The sequence below is a fragment of the Agelaius phoeniceus genome, chromosome 27 (assembly GCF_051311805.1).
Source record: "Agelaius phoeniceus isolate bAgePho1 chromosome 27, bAgePho1.hap1, whole genome shotgun sequence".
In the NCBI taxonomy this organism is placed as follows: Eukaryota; Metazoa; Chordata; class Aves; order Passeriformes; family Icteridae; genus Agelaius; species Agelaius phoeniceus.
Window position 1 is genome coordinate 3,913,858 of NC_135291.1, and position 18,648 is coordinate 3,932,505.

Genomic DNA, 18,648 nt, shown 5'->3' on the forward strand with positions numbered 1-18,648 from the left:
TCCTCAAGTGCTTCATCTGCTCTGCTGCTCCCTCAGGTCCTTTGCTGCAGTGATCAGAGGGGTCAGGCTGGAGAGAGGCTTGGCTGATGATAAAAATGGGTGCTGCCCAAAGGATAAAAAGGAAAGAAATGAACTGTTACTTTCCAGAGTCAAGTTCCTCACAGGCTCTGTTCCAGGAGAGGGACAGGGAAATGGTTTGAAAATCGAGGGAAGCAGGCTCAGATTAGATCTAAGGAAGAATTTTTTAACCAGGAGAGTGGGGAAACACTGACAGGAGGTGCCCAGAGATGTGGGAGGTACCTCCTGCCTGGAAACATCCAAGCTCAGGTCAGGCAGGGCTCTGAGGCCCCTGAGCTGCTTGAAGATGTCCCTGCTCGCTGTGGGGCACCAGGTCCAGATGAGCTCGAAAGGAGCCTGCCAGGCCACAGCGGGCGAGGATTCTGCTTGCTCTGCGCGTGGAACGCAGCGAGACTGGAGACTATCGGAGGGGGCCCCACAAGAAAACCCCTCCCTGGCGCTGCTGCTTCCCCTGCAGCCCTTGGCTCTCACCTGCAGCAGCTCCTGGGCAGCCCAGCGCCGCTCCTCGTCCGGCTCCAGGCTGCACTCGAGGAAGTCCCGCAGCAGAGCCGACAGGCGCCGGGGCTCCTGCAGCTGCGGGGTCCCGTTCTGCCGGATCAGAGCGCGAGCCTGCAGGGAAAGCAAACTCAGCGCTCTGCCAGCTTCCTTCACACCCACACGGGCTCACATCCACCCCGGGGCCTCAGCCCCAGCTCCAGGGCCACTTTCCTCCCTGCCAGAGATGCTGCTCAGAGCTCATTTTGCTATGCCAAGCAAAAAACCCAAACCCTGGGGCTGCCACAGCCACTGCAACATCCAAATGATCTCGCCTTGAGAGCCAGTTTCATTGGCTGGCTTTGTTAGTAGGAACCTCCATCAGAAATAGCCCATTTTGCTTCTCCAAATATGGACACCAGCTTTACAGGCCATTTTCCAGAGTCACTGTGGTCTGCCTGTGTTATTTCAGAGGATTCTTCCATCAAGTGCATCTCTGCAGTGCCACTGACACTCAAGTAAATGCATTCCTGATGCCCCATCCCAGAAACTGCCAGGCAAGAAACAGGAGGTTTGTGATGCTGAAAGCTCAGGCTTGGTGACATGGAAAAAGTAGCTTGGACTAGGAAAGAAATACATTAGACTATGAGGATGTTAAACCATCATCTTCCTGTTTTCAACAAGTTTCCCAGTGAGAAGAATCAGGGGAGATCATCTTGCAAAACCTCTTTTAGAAACTCCTGCAGAAATCTTGTTGGGTTTGGGGCTGGGATTTGGGGATGGTGTGGGGTTTTCTTGCAAGATAACATTAGAGCTGATGCACTTGCTTCATATTTCCAGGTCATCCTCTCAGCTAGAAGAGCTGCAACAATGAAAAGCCCAAAGCAAATTGTTGCTGGAGACTGCAGAACATTCATCTGTGTGGAGGCACAAGTCCTCTGGGAATTCCCTTCCCATGTGCAGAAACCTCCAGCTGCTGCTCCCAGTGCAGGGTCCCCCTGTGCTCGCAGTCTCTGCAGGCACTGGAGAATTTGCCTCTTACCATGGCCGCCGTTTCCCTGAAGTAAGGAGGTTCTCCTTCCACCATCTCGATGGTCACAATGCCGAAGGACCAGATGTCCACCTTGGGGCCATAAGGAGATCTGGTCACAACTTCTGGGGCCATCCAGTGAGCAGTGCCCACCATGGAGCTGCGCTGGTCCTGCTCAGGGCTGAGCTGAGCGCAGAGGCCAAAATCAGCTGAGGACAGAAAGAAACCCTGTCAAAGGCAGCTGCAATGAGGAAACCAAGCACAAGATTCCCCACGCTCAGTCTGAGAATGCAGTAGTGAAGTCAGCTGGAAAAGCCCTCAGGGCTGTAGCCAAGGAAAGATGGAACTGGGCCCTTCAAGAAACCCTCAGCTTTCCTGCAGTGGCTTTTACTGATTCCCTTGGAGCTTTAGATTCCCACTGCTGCCCCTCTGGAAGGGCCATGGCCAGAGCAAAGGCACTGCTGGCCCCCTGCTCCTCTCCTGAGCTCTCTGCAGGGGCAGCCGCTCTCAGCTGGCAGCAGGGGCCGGGCAGTGCCCCCAGCAGCCCTTGTGGGACTCTGGCCCTCCCTGGGAAGCAGCCCCAGCCCCGCAGCCCGGGAGCGCCGTGCCTGGCCAGGAACACCCACCCAGCCTGACAGAGCCGTCCATGCCCAGGAGGATGTTGGAGCTCTTCAGATCCCTGTGGATCACCCGGTTGGAATGGAGGAAATCCAGGCCCTGCAGACACTGAGAGAGAACAAGAAACACAAGGGCAAAAACCAATGGCTGGAATATATCACACCAGAAGGGACAGCTCAGAATTCTGCCAGCAGCAGCTTTGCTGTGACAGGCCAGGAGTGCAGTGCACACAAGCTCCAGGCAAACGGTTCAAGGCAAAGCTGAGAACAGCAAATCAAATCCAAACCAGAAAGAGAGTACCACAACAGCAGGAGAGAGAACAAGAACAGAGTAGAAGTGCAGTGATGCTGGCAGGCCGTTCACTGCAGAGGCTCTTTCTTCTCCAGCTCATGAAAACAACACAGAAACAAAGCCCTGAGCATGGAGCCACTCCTGTTCTCACACCCTGTTTGGAAGGACCATCGTGTCCCAGCCATGGGAGTGACAAGCAGGATCCCTCACCTCCCGACTGACAGCTGCCATCTCTCCTTCAGCCATGCGTGTCTGTCTGACAACGTCCTGCAAAGTTCCCCCATCCATGTATTCCATCACCAGCCAGAGATCTCCATCCACAAGGAAGCTGGAAGAGGAAAGCAATGGCATGGAGATGAAAGTGCAGAGCTCAATTCCCCCATGGAAAAGCCTGGAGGGGAGTTTTGTTTCCAGGTCACTTGTCAGTGAGGACAGAATCAGATGGAGAGACATTCCTGCCAGGCTGCACAGCCCTTGGAATCTGCACAGTCTAAAGGGGAAGGAGACACCTGTGAGAAAGGAGAGGCCTTGGATGGCAAGCAGGTGAAAAATGCAGTTTAGCAACAGCCCAGATCAATGTAGAACCACAACCCTTGGCCCCAGCTGGTTCAGCTTCTGAACTCATCAGTTCCACCATTCCCTCCAGAACAAGGCAACACAACTGCCAGGGTTATCCAGGGGAGGAGGCCGTGCAGCACTTGGGACAAAAGCAGTCAGAAAACCTTTCAGAAAGTCCCTTCAGAAACAGGCAAGGCCAGTGAAAAATGGGCAAATGAGGCATTTCTGGAAACAAGAACCCGATCTTCCTGGCATCTGTAGCAATGGAAAAGGGCTGGGAAGAAGAAGCCAAGGGAAATAATTTCTGCTGTGGTTTATCAGCACTTGCTGGGAGACACAGGAAACGGGGTCAACTTGAAGGAAAAACCAAAGCAAAGCAACAAAAGCACGTGGAGGGAGTGAACTGCCAGGCTGTTATTTTGGGAAGATGTGGCTGGGTCAGGCATTTTCAAAACAGGCTACAGACTCCTGATGCCAGGAAAGGTTAACGCAGGGCCTGGGCTCGGGATAGAGCTGAAGCACTCACCTGTCCAAAGAGTTGACAATGTTGGGGTTCTTCTTGTCCTTCAGGAGCAGGATCTCATTCACAGCTCGTTCCCTGTTCTGCCCTCTGAGACTCATTTTCTTGATGGCCACCTGAAGGGACATTGCAGCCTTGAACTGGAGGAGTCTGTGGCAGGAGGCCACAGCAAACACGGAGCGAGTCTTTGTGGAGCAATGGAGCCAGGCTGTGCCAAACTGCCTTGGGATGGGACACCAGAGCTCAGCAAGGGCCATTCCCACAGCCCATTCCTCTGCCAGCTGGGGGCTGCTTACAGGACACATGGCCAGGGACATTTGGCCTTGCAAGCTCTGCAGAAATGGTCCCTCAGCTGTCAGCCTCAAAGCTCTAACAACATTCTCTGCACCTACAGTCTTCTCAAATGGCCTCAACACTCCTACTATTATTATTCAAACCCATTTTGCAAGCAGGAGGTAATTCTGGTTCTCTGAAAACAGAGCAAAACAGCCAGGAACCCCTTAGCAATTCTATGGGATTTGGTCATGATTTCAGATCCAGCTGCTCTGTTTGGGATTGCACAACAAAGCAGACACGCACACCCATTGCTCAGGTGATCCCTGTCACAGGCTGTCACTGACACCAGACCTAAACACAACTGCAGGATTAGGAGAGAGCTTTGCTCTGGACATTCATCTTCTCATTTCTCTCCCTCACTCTCTGTGAACAGCTGAAGTAGGACTAAAACCCCAAATTGAGCCCAAGCAGGATCTCTCCCTAATCAGACCTTGAGGTATCCTTTGAAGATAAAAGGCAGGATGGAAATAATAGTGTTATAGTTCAGCTAAGAATAGCTAAATAATGTTCCTGTCTAAGGTTGGGATGAAGATAAAATGGGCCTCAGTCTCCAGCAGCTGATGCATTCACACTTTTAGATATGAAGGCCAAGCCAGCGTGTCCTGCTCTGACAGACACCGCTGCCCTCCTTGCATTCCTTTGGCGCTTCAGAAGGACCAAGTCTGTCCCAGCTGTGCTCTGCAGGCTGACACTGCTCTGCCTTCAGAGGAGCAGCCTGGGCAGGAAAGCTCTGCTGGCCCCCAAAGCTGCAGCCACAGCTCCCAGCAGAGGGGAAAGCCCTGGAGAGCTGCCAGACGTGCTGGGCGTGTTGGCACTGACCTCTCCTCCAGTGGCCCTGTCGAGTCCTTTATAAACGGTTCCAAAAGCCCTGGAGACAAAACAGCAGAGAAGAAAGAAGCAGCGCTTTAGGCCCTGGCAGGGAAAGCCAGCCCAGACAGGAGATCTCTGCTGCCTGCAGCGTTCACAAACACCTGGGTGCATTGACCCTTCCAACAAGAGCACAGCAGCCACCAGCCCTCTGCCATGCAAGGTGTGCAGGAGAAAACTGAGACCCAACATGAAGGAATTGGGCTGGAGCAAATCCCAATGTCCACCCTGAATTGCTTTAGTTCAAAACCTGAGGTGAGAGATGGCTGTCTAAAGACCTGGAAAAGAATGCATTTCATCCTTTTCCATTTCCTGCCTAAGACCTGCAGGTTCCACAAGGGCCCTGCCATCAGGCAGGTGATGCTTTTTCCCCCAGAGTGCATCAGCTCTGTGCCTGTTACTGAATGAATGGGGTCTGCTACCTGTGTTAGAATAGAGCACTTATTAGTTCATCTCTGGTTTCTGTTTCTAAACCATTAGGTTGATAATCCTGGCCAGTGGATATTTTTTGAAGGAAAATATTTGAAAGAAATCTTCTTGAGAACTGTTTTCTGACAGTCACCAGATGGTGAGTTGCTCTTTTAGGCAATCCAGTTCCAGGGACAGAAGATCTTCCAGGTCCTGCTCCTTGCTGCAGGCAGGACACTGCCAGCCTCAGGGGCCTTTGACGGCGCCTTCTGACCACAATTATCAATTCTGATCAGGACTGAGAGACAGCAGGATGGTAGCCCAGTGTCTGAAGGTGCTTGGAGCTCTCCTGACTTCTCACTTGATCCTGCACCAGCACAACACCCGGCCCTGCTTGTGCAGCAGCAGCTGCCGTGCACTTACCCTTGGCCAATCTGCTCCACTTCCAGGTATTTCTCGGCAGGCTCCTCCTCGCTCACGGTGTTCCCTGAAAGAAACCACGTGGAAGACGCTCCCTCCCAGAGTGAGACCCCACCTTGCAGCAGAGCCACAACCAGCCCCACTCCCTGGGGCCGTGAGCCCCTTGGTGTCAGCCGGGGAAGGACAATAAATGGCTCGGTGACATTCAGCTGCAGAGCAACACTGGGTGCAGCTGATGCTGAGACACACACACAGCACCTGCTCGGGCACCCAGGAACAGAGCAGACGTACTCAGCTGCATCAGGCACCACTCCCCTCTCCCCTCTGGCTGCCCAGCTGTGCTGCTGTCAGAATGTTCAGCCCAGGATCCCACAGCGGAGGGAGGTTCATTGTCCTCTTCCCAAGCAGAGGGAGCTTCTCCATCCTCTTCCCAAAATGCTGCAGCTTCTCCATCCTCATCCCAAAACGCTGCAGGTTTGTCATCATCTTTCCAAGCCAGGGGATGTTTGCTGTCCACTTCCCATGCTGGGAGATGTTCACTCTCCTCTTCCCATGCCACAGGATATCCTCCATCCTCATCCCACACTGGGAGATGTCCATTGTCCTCATCCCACTCCGTGGGAGCTTGGCCACTCTGGTCCCACACCAGGGGACATCCACCGTCCTCGTCCCAGGCCGGGAGATGTCCCCTGTCCTTGTCCCACCCCGCGGGAGCCTCGCCGTTGCATTCCCACCCCGCGGGATGTTCGCCCTCGTCTCCCAGAGCAGCGGGAAGTTCACTGTCATCTCCCGGCGCTGAGGGAAGTTCACCATTGTCCCCCAGAGCAGCGGGAAGCTCACTGCTGTCTTCTTCCTCTTTGGCCTCCTCTTCGTAAGCAGAGGGAGCCCCAGGAGGTTCTGGTGCTGCTTCTGTGCCCTGTGGACAGACGGCAGCGTGAGGGACGGGAAGTTCTATCTCAGTTATCACCTTATTTATCCTCAGCTGCACATCCAGCTGCACTACGCAGAAATGGGGTTTGGAGCTGTTCCAACTAACAATGGGCTAAAGTCGACATTGCCACTTATTGTTGGGAATTCGATATTCCACCATGGCTAAAGCCAGCAAGCAATCCTCTGCCTGCAAAACCAGACCTGCAGCTCTTCAAAAGCTCTTCAGCAGAAAAGGAGAAAACTGCCAGGGATCCCTTTGCTGCTGCTGCTGCTGCAAAGACACTGACAGGACCTTTCCTTCAGCCTCCCAGGCTGGCCCTCGACTGCCACATGCCGAGCTCACAACTTGCTGCACAATTCCAAACACCAAAGGTTCCTTTCCCACTCACCAAAGGAGGAGCTGCTCGGAATCCAGACATGAGGTGCCCTGCAATGGGAGAGGGAACATGAACCAGATGCTGTTAGGAGAAAAACTGCCAATGCTGGGAAATGCCACGGAGCAAGGCAACCCCAAAAGAGCATTTTGCTTTCACTGCATCCCTCCAGGAGCCACAGTCCCTTCCCACAGCAAGCAAGAGAACAAGCACAAAACACTGGGCTGGGTCAGTTCTTGGCTGGAGCAGCAAAGGGAGGCAGTTCCAGGCTCTGCTGGCACAGACTCCCTGCTTGAGGGAACAGAACCCCCCAGGGCTCATTGCAGGTGCTGTGCACGTCCCGCTGGCTGCAGACACCCCCTTTTTCAGCTGCAGCTGCTGGCAGGAGCTCTCCCAAAGCAATGGTGTCTTCATGGCCATTTGGTTCCAAAGCCAACTCAGCTCCAGAGGAAGAACAGAAAGCACACAGCAAGCCCAAAGGCACAGATGCTGCACCGAGGGAAAACCTCAACTTACGTGCCAAGTGGGTTAAAAAATACCCCGAATAAGCCACAGAGTACAGAGTGCAAACTGCAGCAGCCACGTGCTGGATCATTTTGGCTGCGCTGCACACGCCTGCAGCCTGTAGCCCTGCAAGCACAGAAGGACAGGGCTGGGCTGGCTGCTGAGAATGCCTTGGGCAGGAGGATCCTCCGGCAGCGAGTCCAGAGCCACTCTGGGCACTGAGGCCTCCGTGTCCCACAGCAACGGGAACACCACGGGGACGTGGCGCTGTTCCTGTGACATCCCAGCAGCAGCTCACGCAGAAACCGCCTGGAAGGTTCTCCTGTGTCACAAAGGAGCACAAAGAACCCTCCCAGGGCACAGCCCATGGCCCAAAGGATGCAAGAGGAACTCGGAAAATGCAGCAAACAAGGACACCCCATAGCCCAGCCTGAACACTGAGGAGAACAAGGACAGGACCAAAGCAAAGGAAACTAAAGTGACCTTTAGTCACTGATAGTTCTGACTAAAAGCAGCAAGCCTTGCTCCATCTGGGATCTTTGTTCTAGTTCTAAAAACAAGCAAGGTTCTCCAGTCTAAATACACAGAAGGCAGGAACTGGGGAGGAGGTGGGATTAGGAAGGAGGACGAGGAGGAGGGAGAGAGGAAAACGGGGAGCAGGAAGAGGAGGAGCAGGAGCAGGAACAGGAGGAACAGGAGGTTCCAGTGCCCCCTGTGGCCGCAGCCACGGGACCATCGCCCCCACCTCGTCTTGCAGCTCAGTGGGGAGGGGGAGCTCGTCCCAAATTTATCCAGGAGTCCCTGAGAGGGTTTTTTATTGGGGGCGTATTTGGAGCTCGCAGATTGTGGACTTGACCCCAAATATCATCTGGTGTCTCTGGGAGGTTTTTTTTTCTCTGTGTGTGTAGGTTTGGATCTTGCAGGAGCCCAAAGCTGAGCCCCTTGGGGGATCTTTGGGGGCCCACGTGGCCATTGCCCAGTATGGGCAGGGGAGGACATTGGTCCTGGGGACCGCCGGGAGAGCAGAGGAGGGGAACCCCTGGGACCCCCAGAGTGGGGAGAGCAGAGAGGGGCAATCCCAGAGCTGGGGGACCCCAGCAGACTGGAAAGGGGGGGAGCCTGGAGAGGAGAGACCCCTGGGATCCCTGGGATCTCAAAGTAGAGCATCAGGGGAGAAGGGCCCCCATGGACCCCCAAAAGCCCCTGGATCATCCCTGAGCAGGACGCCGGAGAATGGAGACCCCCTGGAACCATTGGACCCCCATGATCCCAAGGAAAGGAAATCAGGAAACCTCTGGAACACCAGAAGTGGAGAGATGAGTGATAGGGAAATCCTGGGAGAGCTTTTTGGGCTGAACCTTGACATTGTGGAGATTTTCATGGACACAAGACTCCTGCTGACTTCTACAGATGGAATTGGGCAGGAGGAGCCTCTACTCCAAGGTGTTCCCACCTTGGTTTCCCCCAAACCAGGATCTGTCATTCCCAAGCTGTGGCCAGATGGCAGAGGAGGAAAAGCCCCAGAGATCCCGCATGAGGAGGGGCTGCAAACCCAGCCCAGGGAGCTGCAGGGAGGAAAGAGCCCCCCTGAGCCAGGAAGGCGGCCGGAGATCCAGGCAGAGCTCAGAGCTGGTGGAGAAGCCTCATGGCAGGGAGAAGCCCCACAAGTGCTTGTAATGTGGGAAGGGTTTCAGCTACAGCTCCACCCTGATGGAACACCTGAACATCCACTCTGGGGAGAGGCCCTGGGAGTGTGAGGAATGTGGGAAGAGCTTCAGTGGGACCTCCGGCCTCACCAAGCACCACAAGATCCACACTGGGGAATGGCCCTGTATGAGTGCTTGGAATGTCAGAAGAGCTTCAAATGGGATTCAGAGATCGTCACTCACCAGCACTTGCACACCAGGGAGAGGCCCTGCGAGTGTCCCGAGAGTGGGAAGAGCTTCGTGCGCTGCTGCAGCTCCATCCCCCATGGGAGGATCCGTGCTGGATGATCCCCAGTGACCCCCGTTGGGCAGAGCCCTGGTGACCCCTGTTCTGGGTGATCCCCGTTGGGTGGGGGGAAGGTGTTGGAGAGATTTCTTTCCCTTCTCCTTGTGCTGCTGTGATTTGGTTGGTAATAAATTCCCTCCGTGTGCCCAGGCTGGGTCTGATGTGCCCGTGCGGGATTTGCTGAGGGATCTCTCCCGGTCCTTGTCCCCAGCCAGGAACCCTCGGTTCCATTTTCTGTCCCTGTGCGGCTGCGGGGGCAGGGACAGAGCGGCTCTGGGGGTGCCTGGCATCGGGCCAGCGTCACCGCTCGCCACGGGCACCGCTGAGATCCCGTGCCCCTGGGCACGCATTGCTGGGCTCACCTGAGCTCCCACCCGCCCAGCGCCCCAAGGTTCCCCCTCCCCAAAACACTCCCATCCCGGGGCTGCAGCGGCCCGGAAAGGCCTCAGCCAATCAAAACACAGCCAAACGCGCCGCAGCCAATGAGAACGCGGGGCGTTGAAGAGTCATCAGTTGTGTGGCGGAGCCTCTGAGATCGGGTCCCCAAAAGTGGTGGCAGCCAATGAGAGCGCGCGGCGCTGCCGAGCCCGCCCTGCTCCGGACTGGTGCTGCCAGCGCAGCGCGGCTGCTTTGGGGCTGCTGCTCCCTGCCCGGCCCCGGCCATGGGGCGAGGGGCGGCAGCTGGGGCCCTACTGGTGGCACTGGTGGTGCTGGGAGCCCCCCCGGCTGCGGGCGCGGAGCTCTCGGGTGAGCGGGGTCGGGAGGCGCCGGGACAGGGGGAGAGAAGGGGAAAAGGGAGCGAAGGGGGGAGCCCGGAATGGAGGGGGAGGAGGAGAGGACCCCCCAAAGGCCGAGCGGGAGGGGCTGAGGATTGGGGGGAGGTGAGGAAGGGGTGGGAGACGGTGGGAAAGTGGGGAAAAGGGGAGAGTGGGACCCCAAAACAGGAACCCAGCACCCCCCACCCGGACCCCACCTGCGTCCCCCGCCGGGGCTGTTTGGGGAGGGGGCGCGTGGGGGGCGCCCAGGTCGGGCCCAGATCCCAGCGCTGCCCCAGCCCGACCTGCCTCGCCTCTATCCCCGAGCTCCCCCCTCTTCAATCATCGCCAGATCCCCACTGGGGAAAAGCCCTGTGAGGGTGGGGAGTGTGAGAAGAGCTTCAGCAACAGCTCCGACATAAGGGCACGCTTCCACATCCACTCTGGGAGAGGCCCTGCGAGTGCCCTGATTGCAGGAAGAGCTTTATACGCTGTTCCAGCTCCATCTTTAGTGCAATACAACAATCCCCCATGGGAGGATCCCCATTGGATGATCCCCAGTGACCCCCGTTGGGCAGAGCCCTGGTTATGCCCATTCTGGGTGACCCTTGTTGGGTGGGGGGAAGGTGTTGGAGAAATTTATTTCCCCTCTCCTTGTGCTGCTGTGATTTGGTTGGTAATAAATTCCCTCCGTGTGCCCAGGCTGGGCCTGTGATGCCCATTTTGGTGTTTGATGAGGGATCTCTCCCTGTCTTATCCCAACCCAGGAACTCTTGGTTAAATTTTCTCTGCCCTGTGCAGCTGTGGGAGGCAGGGACAGAGTGGCTTTGGTGGGTGGCTGACATCAGGCAGCATCACCCAGGCCATGGGCATCCCTGAGATCCCAGTGTGGTGGTGCATTGCCCCCTCCTCCTTTCCAGGCTGCGGTGTGATCTGAGAAATGCTTGTTAGGTCTTGTCCTTGGAAACGGCACCTGGGTTTTGCTCTTTCCAAACTTATCAGAAACACTGTCTGCTCCCAGGAACTGCTAAAAGGTTCCTGTTTTCCTTATGACCAGTCTTGGAAAATATTCCTGTCTTGGTTTGGAAAGACAGGTATCTGCTTAAGGAAGGCAGGAGCCTCCCCTGAAATGGAAAATGTAAACCTCCTCCCTCTGAATTGTTATGAAATTGAAATTAAGGGGGCTCGCAGGCAAATATATGGGAGCAGGGATAAGAGTTCTTTATTAGGGAAAAAAATACAAGGACAAAATAAACAATGCAGTAAATCCAACCAACAGTGCCAGAGTCAGAACACAACCTGACATCCTGTTGTTCAGGGTGTTGGTAGCAGTCCAAGTGGAAATGTGCCTGCAGTCCTCCTGGAGTAGCAGATACGGTTTTGTTGGAGCAGTGGTCCTGTAGAAAGGGTGAAGTCTTCCTCTGAATATCCAGTGGAAGAGGCAGCTGTTTCCTCTGGGGATCCAGTGGAGAAAGCCATGCTGGTGTTCCAGAATCTCAAGATTATATCTGGGTAGCAATGCTTGGCTCCTCTCTCTGGGCTCACATCTCCCAGTGGGATGCTGTAGATCTTATCAGCCATGCAGTGACATTCAACAGCCTATTAACAACAGATGTCTCCCCTGAGGGAGGATTGGTTGTGGAAAAGGTAAGGAAAACAGAAGACAACTGCCATTCAGATGGCAAATAGAAAGCATCTTGCTTGGCAGTCAGGACATTACCCACCCCTTATTCTATTTCCACCTGCATCACAATGAAACCTTACACAGAGTTCTCACTTAAGACTAGGTTTCCCTGTGGTCCACAATGGCTTTCTCCATCTTTCTGCATTACCCATCAAGTGTAACCAGGTCCTTGAGCAAAAACAATTCCACGGATGGGTTTGTCTTTGCCTGAGGTGGGATTAATCCAAACAGTCTTCCCTAAAATGCCTTTCATATGTACCACAGGAACTTTATCTCCCTCCACTGTGTGCAGGGGTTCAGACTGGGCAGGACCAGCTCGATTTATGGACCCTCTGGTGTTGACCATCCAGGTGGCTTTTGCTAAGTTCATTTCCCAATTTCTAAAAGTCCCCCCACTGAGTGCCTTAAGGGTAGTTTTAAGTAGTCCATTGCACCCATCAACTTTCCCAGCAGTTGGTGCATGATAGAGGATATGGTATATCCATTCAATACTATGTTCCCTGGCCCAGGTGTTAAAGCCATTCTTGAAATGGGTCCCGTTGTCTGACTCAATCCTCTCAGGGCTACCATGCCTCCAAAGGACCTGGTTTTCAAGGCCCAGGATGGTGTTCCAGGCATTAGCATGAGACACAGGGTAGGTTTCCAACCATCCAGTCATGGCTTCCACCATGGTCAGCAGGTAGCGCTTGCCCTGGCGTGTCTGGGGCAGTGTGATGGAGTCGATCTGCCAGGCCTCCCCATACTTGTACTTGGACCATCACCCACCGTACCATAGGGGCTTCACTCGCTTGGCCTGCTTGAGGGCAGCACACGTCTCACAGTCATGGATAACCTGTGAAATACTGTCCATGGTTAAATTCACCCCTCAGTCTTGTGCCCACTTATAGGTGGCATCTCTGCCCTGATGGCCTGAGGCAGCATGGGCCCATCGAGCTAGGAACAACTCCCCCTTATGTTGCCAATCTAAGTCTATCTTCGACACCTCTATTTTTGCAGCCTGGTCTACCTGCTCATTGTTTCAGTGTTCCTCATTACCTCTACTCTTGGGAACATGAGCATCTACATGGTGAACTTTCATAGGTAGCCTCCCTACCCTGGTAGCAATGTCTTTCCACTCATCAGCAGCCCAAATTGGTTTTCCTCTATGCTGCCAGTTGGACTCTTTCCACCTCTCCAGCCATCCCCACAGAGCATTGGCTACCATCCATGAATCAGTATAAAGGTAGAGTTTTGGCCACTTCTCTCTTTCAGCAATGTCCAGGGCCAGCTGAACAGCTTTGAGTTCAGCAAGTTGACTTGATCCACCTTCTCCTTCAGTGGCCTCTGCAACCTGTCGTGTGGGGCTCCATACGGCTGCTTTCCACTTCCAGTTCATCCCTACGATGCGACAGGAACCGTCAGTGAAAAGAGCGTAGCGCGTTTCCTCTGGGGGCAGTTGGTCATAGGGAGGAGCTTCTTCAGCACGTCACTGGTTCTTGTTCCTCTTCATCAGTGAGACCAAAATTCTCACCTTCTGGCCAGTTTGTAGTTATTGCCAAAATCCCAGGGTGATTCAGTTTCCAATATGGGCGCACTGTGTGATGAGAGCAATCCATTTACTCCATGTGGTGTCAGTGGCGTGGTGGGAGGTGGGAACCTTTCCTTTAAACATCCACCCCAGTACTGGTAGTTGGAGTGCCAGGAGGAGTTGCGCTTTTGTGCCAATCACCTCTGAGGCAGCCGGGACTCCTTCATAGGCAGCCAAGATTTTCCTCTCTGTGGAAGTGTAGTTGGCTTTGGATCTTCTGTAACTTCTGCTCTAGAAGTTGGTTGGCCTCGAGTCTCCCCGGGCATCTTCTGCCAAAGGCTCCAGGACACACCATTGTTCCCGGCTACAGAGCAGAGCACGTTCTGCACCTCTGGTCCTGTCCTGACTGGGCCAAGGGCTACAGCATGAGTGATCTTCTGCTTGATCTGTACAAAGGCTTGTTGCTGCTCAGGGCCCCAGGGGAAATTGTTCTTCTTGCGGGTGACCAGGTAGAGAGGGCTCTCTGACTGTACTCGGGAATGTGCATTCTCCAAAAACCTATCGCGTCTAGGAGAGCTTGTGTTTCCTTCTTGCTGGTTGGTGGAGACATTGCTGTGATCTTGTTGATGACCTCAGTGGGAATCTGACACCATCCATCTTGCCACTTTACTCCAGGAACTGGATCTTTTGGGTGGGTCCCTTGATTTTGCTCTTCTTGATAGCGAAGCCGGCTTCCAGCAGAATCTGGATGATCCTCTCTCCTTTCTCAAACACTTCCATTGCTGTGTTCCCCCACACAATGATGCCATTGATGTACTGCAAGTTCTCTGGAGCCTCACCCTTTTCCAGTGCACTCTGGATCAGTTCATGGCAGATGATGGGGCTGTGCTTCCACCCCTGGGGCAGTCGGTTCCAGGTGTACTGCACGCCCCTCCAGGTGAAAGCAAACTGAGGCCTGCATTCTGCTGCCAGAGGAATGGAGAAGAGCACCTTAGCATTGTCAGTGGTGGCGTACCCCTTTGCTGCCTTGGACTCCAGCTCGTACTGGAGTTCCAGCATGTCCAGCACAGCAGCACTCAGTGGTGGAGTCACTTCATTCAAGCCACGATAGTCCACAGTCAATCTCCATTCTCTGTCAGACTTGCACACAGGCCAGATGGGACTGTTGAAGGGTGAGTGGGTTTTGCTGACCACCCCTTGGCTCTCCAGCTCACGGATCATTTTGTGGATGGGGATCACAGCATCCCAATTTGTCCGATACTGCCGGTGGTGCACTGTCGAGGTGGCAATTGCACTCGTTGCTCTTCCACCTTCAGAAGTCCTATTGCAGATGGGTTTTCTGATAGTCCAGGCAAGGTATTCAACTGCTTCATGTTCTCTGCCTCTACAGCAGCTATTCCAAAAGCTCACTTGAGTCTTTCTGGGTCTTTGTAAAGCCATTCCAGAGGAAGTCTATGCCCAGAACACACAGGGCCTCTGGGCCAGTCACAATAGGATGTTTCTGCCCCTCTTTCCCAGTCAGGCTCACCTCGGCTTCCAACACAGTCAATCCCCGTCACCCTGGCAATGGAAACAGGTTCCGCCCCAATGTGTCCCGATGGTATTAGAGTACACTGCACACCAGTATCAACTAAGGCATCATATTTTTGTGGCTTTGATGTGCCAGGCCATCAGATCCACACCATCTAAAAGATCCAGTTTTCCCATGCCTCTTCCTGGCTACAGGCAGGGGCCCCCTAATCCTGGTTATTATTTCTTTCCTGGGCACGCATGCTAGAGGTTCTCTCCTTCACGGAGATCTGATAGATCATACCCAGCAGCTCAGTCATGGGAGGTTGAGGCTACCTTCACTTTACTGGAGTTCCCTTGATTAGTGTTTCCCTCGGTGAGTTGATGCACCCATGCTGCCAGGACAGAAGTGGGTTTTCCATCCCACCTTCCCATGTCTTCCCCATGGTCATGCAGGGAGAACCACACGTCAGCCCCTGGGGTGTACCCTCTCTGTCTAGCTGGGGAATATTGGGCTCTGACTTTGGGGCTGTGACTTGCACTGGTGCCATATGGGAACTGTTGCTCCTCACTGTGGTGGTGCTCACAGGGGTCCCAGGATGAGGGAAGAGATGAGAATGCTGACTCCACAGAAGTCAGAAGGCTTGATTTATTATTTTATGATATATATTATATTAAAACTATACTAAAAGAATAGAAGAAAGGATTTCATCAGAAGGCTAGCTAAGAATAGAAAAAGAATGAGTAACAAAGGCTTGTGACTGACCAAGACAGTCCAGACAGCTGGACTGTGATTGGCCAGTAATTAGAAATAACCACATGAGACCAATCACAGATCCACCTGTTAATTCCACAGCAGCAGATAATTATTTGTGGAGAGCTTTGTGGATAATTGGCTAGCTGAGAAAGGCCACTTCGATGTGATACCGTTGGATAAGGATAGGGGAAACAAGCTGGGGATTAAGTAACCAGTGTCCAATCACTGACAGAGGTCATGGTGATCTTCGCTGAAACAGGAAGATGGGGGAGAAAATCGCTTGCCAGAAAATGAAGATAGCCTAGGTAGAGTAGTTATAAGAATGTAAACATAGAAACAAAATAATCATTAGAGCATAGAAGTAGGTGTGGTTGATCTAAGTGTGCTTTAACCAATAATGAGCTCAGCTTTTGCAATATGTATAAGCTTCATTAACACCAATATAAATATGTGTGAGCTATCAATAAAATTTGGGATTTGCGGTTCATGCATATTGTGTGAGGCAATTCTTCCACCGTTCACGACAATTATTGTTTACATTTTGTTCCTGAGGCCTCTCGGCTTCTCAGGAGGAAAAAATCCTAAGGAAAGGATTTTTCATAAAATATGTCTGTGACACCTCACCCCTCCCTCATCTCCTTTATCTCCTCTTTGAGATTTTTAATCACAGCAGAGACATGAGCCAGCATTGGGCCATTGATCATACTCTCATCTTTCTAAGCTTGTTGGCGACAGAGCCCACTGTCTCTTGGTTGGTATCTGCATTAATCGTTGCAATGAAGGTGGTGTATTGAGATGGCCCCAGATTTGCCAGGCTCCACAACATTTACCCTGTGCACCTGACCTTGTCGGGGTCATTTTCATGCTGTCCATCCCTCCCAAAGAGTCCCTCCAATACTGCTACTTCTCTCAGCTGTTGGATCCCTTCCTCAAGGGTCTTCCAGCACATTCTATGGTGGTGCTCCTGCATGCTCTCCCTGTGGACAAACCTCTCTCTGACACTCATTAAAAGCCGCTCCTAGAGGGAAGGGGACCCTGGCTCCCTTACAAAAATCTGATTGATACCTGAGTCCTGGGTTGAGGGTCCCAAATTTCTTGCCTCACCACCATCCAGTTGCACACCTGTACTTATAAGGTCCCAGACCCAAAGTAGCCAGGTTGTATAAGTCCCATATTCCCATCATACAATGTCTTTGTGCAGATTTTGGAGATTTTCGTACGTCAGGGACTCGGTGACGATCTCAACCTCTGGGTCTCCTGAGGGTTGTGGGGGCCCTCCCTTATCTGGGTGCCCTGCTTTCATCTTAGATCTCCTTGTTTCCACAGGAGCAACTGCTGCTGGCTGTGTCTGCCTTTGCAGTTCAGCTGGAACCTGGACAGTTGTAACATCTGTGGGTTCCACTGCTGCACTATTAGATTCTCCCTCTTCGAGGCACTGGGAGGGCTTCTCATGAGCTTGGGAAATGTGCTCCTTCAGCATTTGGCTCACCTCGTTTATCTCCTTCACCAGAACCCCCATCCAATCTGGGTAGTTTATAGCTGAGGTGGGCTGTGGGGCAGGGCCAGGCTCTGGGGCAGCATCCCTTGTCTTTGGGGTAGGTGTCAGGGTGGTTATCCAAGTTAATCTTCTCTTATCTCTAAATGCTAAACAGAACAAGCCTTCCAGCAACACCAGCCACTGTTTGATATCATTAGTATTTAGAGTGGATCTGAACCCTTCAAAAACTGGTAGAGCAGACCCAAAGAGATGGCTAAAGGGTTGGGAGAAGATTTCCCCTGGTGTCATTTCCTCACAGCAGGTGCTAATATTAAAGTAACCCCAAAAACATACAGTTAGTGTGTGATAGCTGTGAATCCATGTGCCTGCTTTCCAGAGGAAGTTAAAAAGCCATTAATTCCTCCCCTTATTCACCCATAAAACAAACTGGATAACAGCCACAGTAGCCTTGGTTATAGGACCCATGTTTAGATAAGGGCCTGCAAATGGGAGAAATGTAGCCACAACCACATGCCACCCAAACCAAGGTAAGCTGGACCACATGATGACAGCTTAACAAGGTTTCTGTAGCAGCGTACAAAAATTAGATTACTCAAGAACTGTTATTTCCTTTTTATTTCTGTGCCCTCGAGCCTCACGTTAAGCACCAAAATCTGTCTTGGTTTGGAAAGACAGGAGTCTCCTAAGGAAGGCAGGAGCCTCCCCTGAAATGGAGAATGTAAACCCCCTCCTTCCAAATTGCTATAAATTTTAAATTAAGGGGCCCTCAGGCAAAAAATATGGGAGCAGGGATAACAGTTCTTTAGTAGGGAAGAAAATAAAAGGATAAAATAAACAATGCAGTAAACTAAAACAACACTGACAGAGTCAGAACACAACCTGACACCCTGTGGGTCAGGGTATTGGTAGCAGTCCAATTGGAATCGTGGCTGCAGCCCTCCTAGAGTGTCAGGTGGGTTCTGTTGGAGCAGGGATCCTGTAGAAGAGTGTAGTCTTCCTCTGAAGATCTAGGGGAAGAGAGCAGCTGTTTCCTCTGGGGATCCAGTGGAGAAAGCCATGCTGGTGTTCCAGAAACTCAAGATTATATCCAGGTAGGAATGCTTGGCTCTCCCCTCTGGGTTGAGCATCTCACACTGGGATGCTGTCGTTCTTATCAGTTGTGCAGTGACATTCAATAGCCTGTTATCAACGGATGTCTCCCCAGTTGTGGAAGAGATAAGGAAAACTGCCTACTTAACAGAAGACAACTGCCATACAGGTGGCAAATAGAATACAATTTGCTTGACAATCCAGGACATTGCCCCAAGCCGAATTTATTGCCCCAAGCAGGATAATTTCACACCAGAACTGAAGCATTGTGAATATTTGTGGTTATTGGCTTTAAAACACTGGGACATGGAAAAGGGGAAATGGATCTGTTACCAAGAGCTGTGGGGTGGGTGGGAGCAGTGGGATGAGCTCTGCTGGCAGCTCTCAGCCTTCCCAGGAAGAGGGAAGGGGCCGGATCCAGCCCCATGGATCCCTCAGGTAGTGATTAC

General features: G+C 52.8%; 2 protein-coding genes across 2 annotated transcripts in view; both read right to left on the reverse strand.

Moving 5' to 3' along the window:
- The window catches only part of LOC143691900 (uncharacterized), a 149,481-nt gene that overhangs the window by 95,948 nt on the left and 34,885 nt on the right, over positions 1 to 18,648 (reverse strand). The gene's annotated exons all lie outside the window — the stretch shown is intronic.
- Positions 13 to 16,915, reverse strand: LOC129131998 (serine/threonine-protein kinase PAK 3-like). Its single transcript, XM_077191048.1, has 11 exons — positions 16,799 to 16,915; positions 6,920 to 6,957; positions 6,335 to 6,516; positions 5,604 to 5,667; positions 4,725 to 4,773; positions 3,576 to 3,685; positions 2,702 to 2,819; positions 2,209 to 2,308; positions 1,595 to 1,791; positions 550 to 687; positions 13 to 102 (listed from the first exon to the last, which is right to left on the reverse strand). The coding sequence occupies exons 1-11, from the start codon at positions 16,913 to 16,915 to the stop codon at positions 13 to 15; spliced, it is 1,203 nt and encodes a 400-aa protein (XP_077047163.1).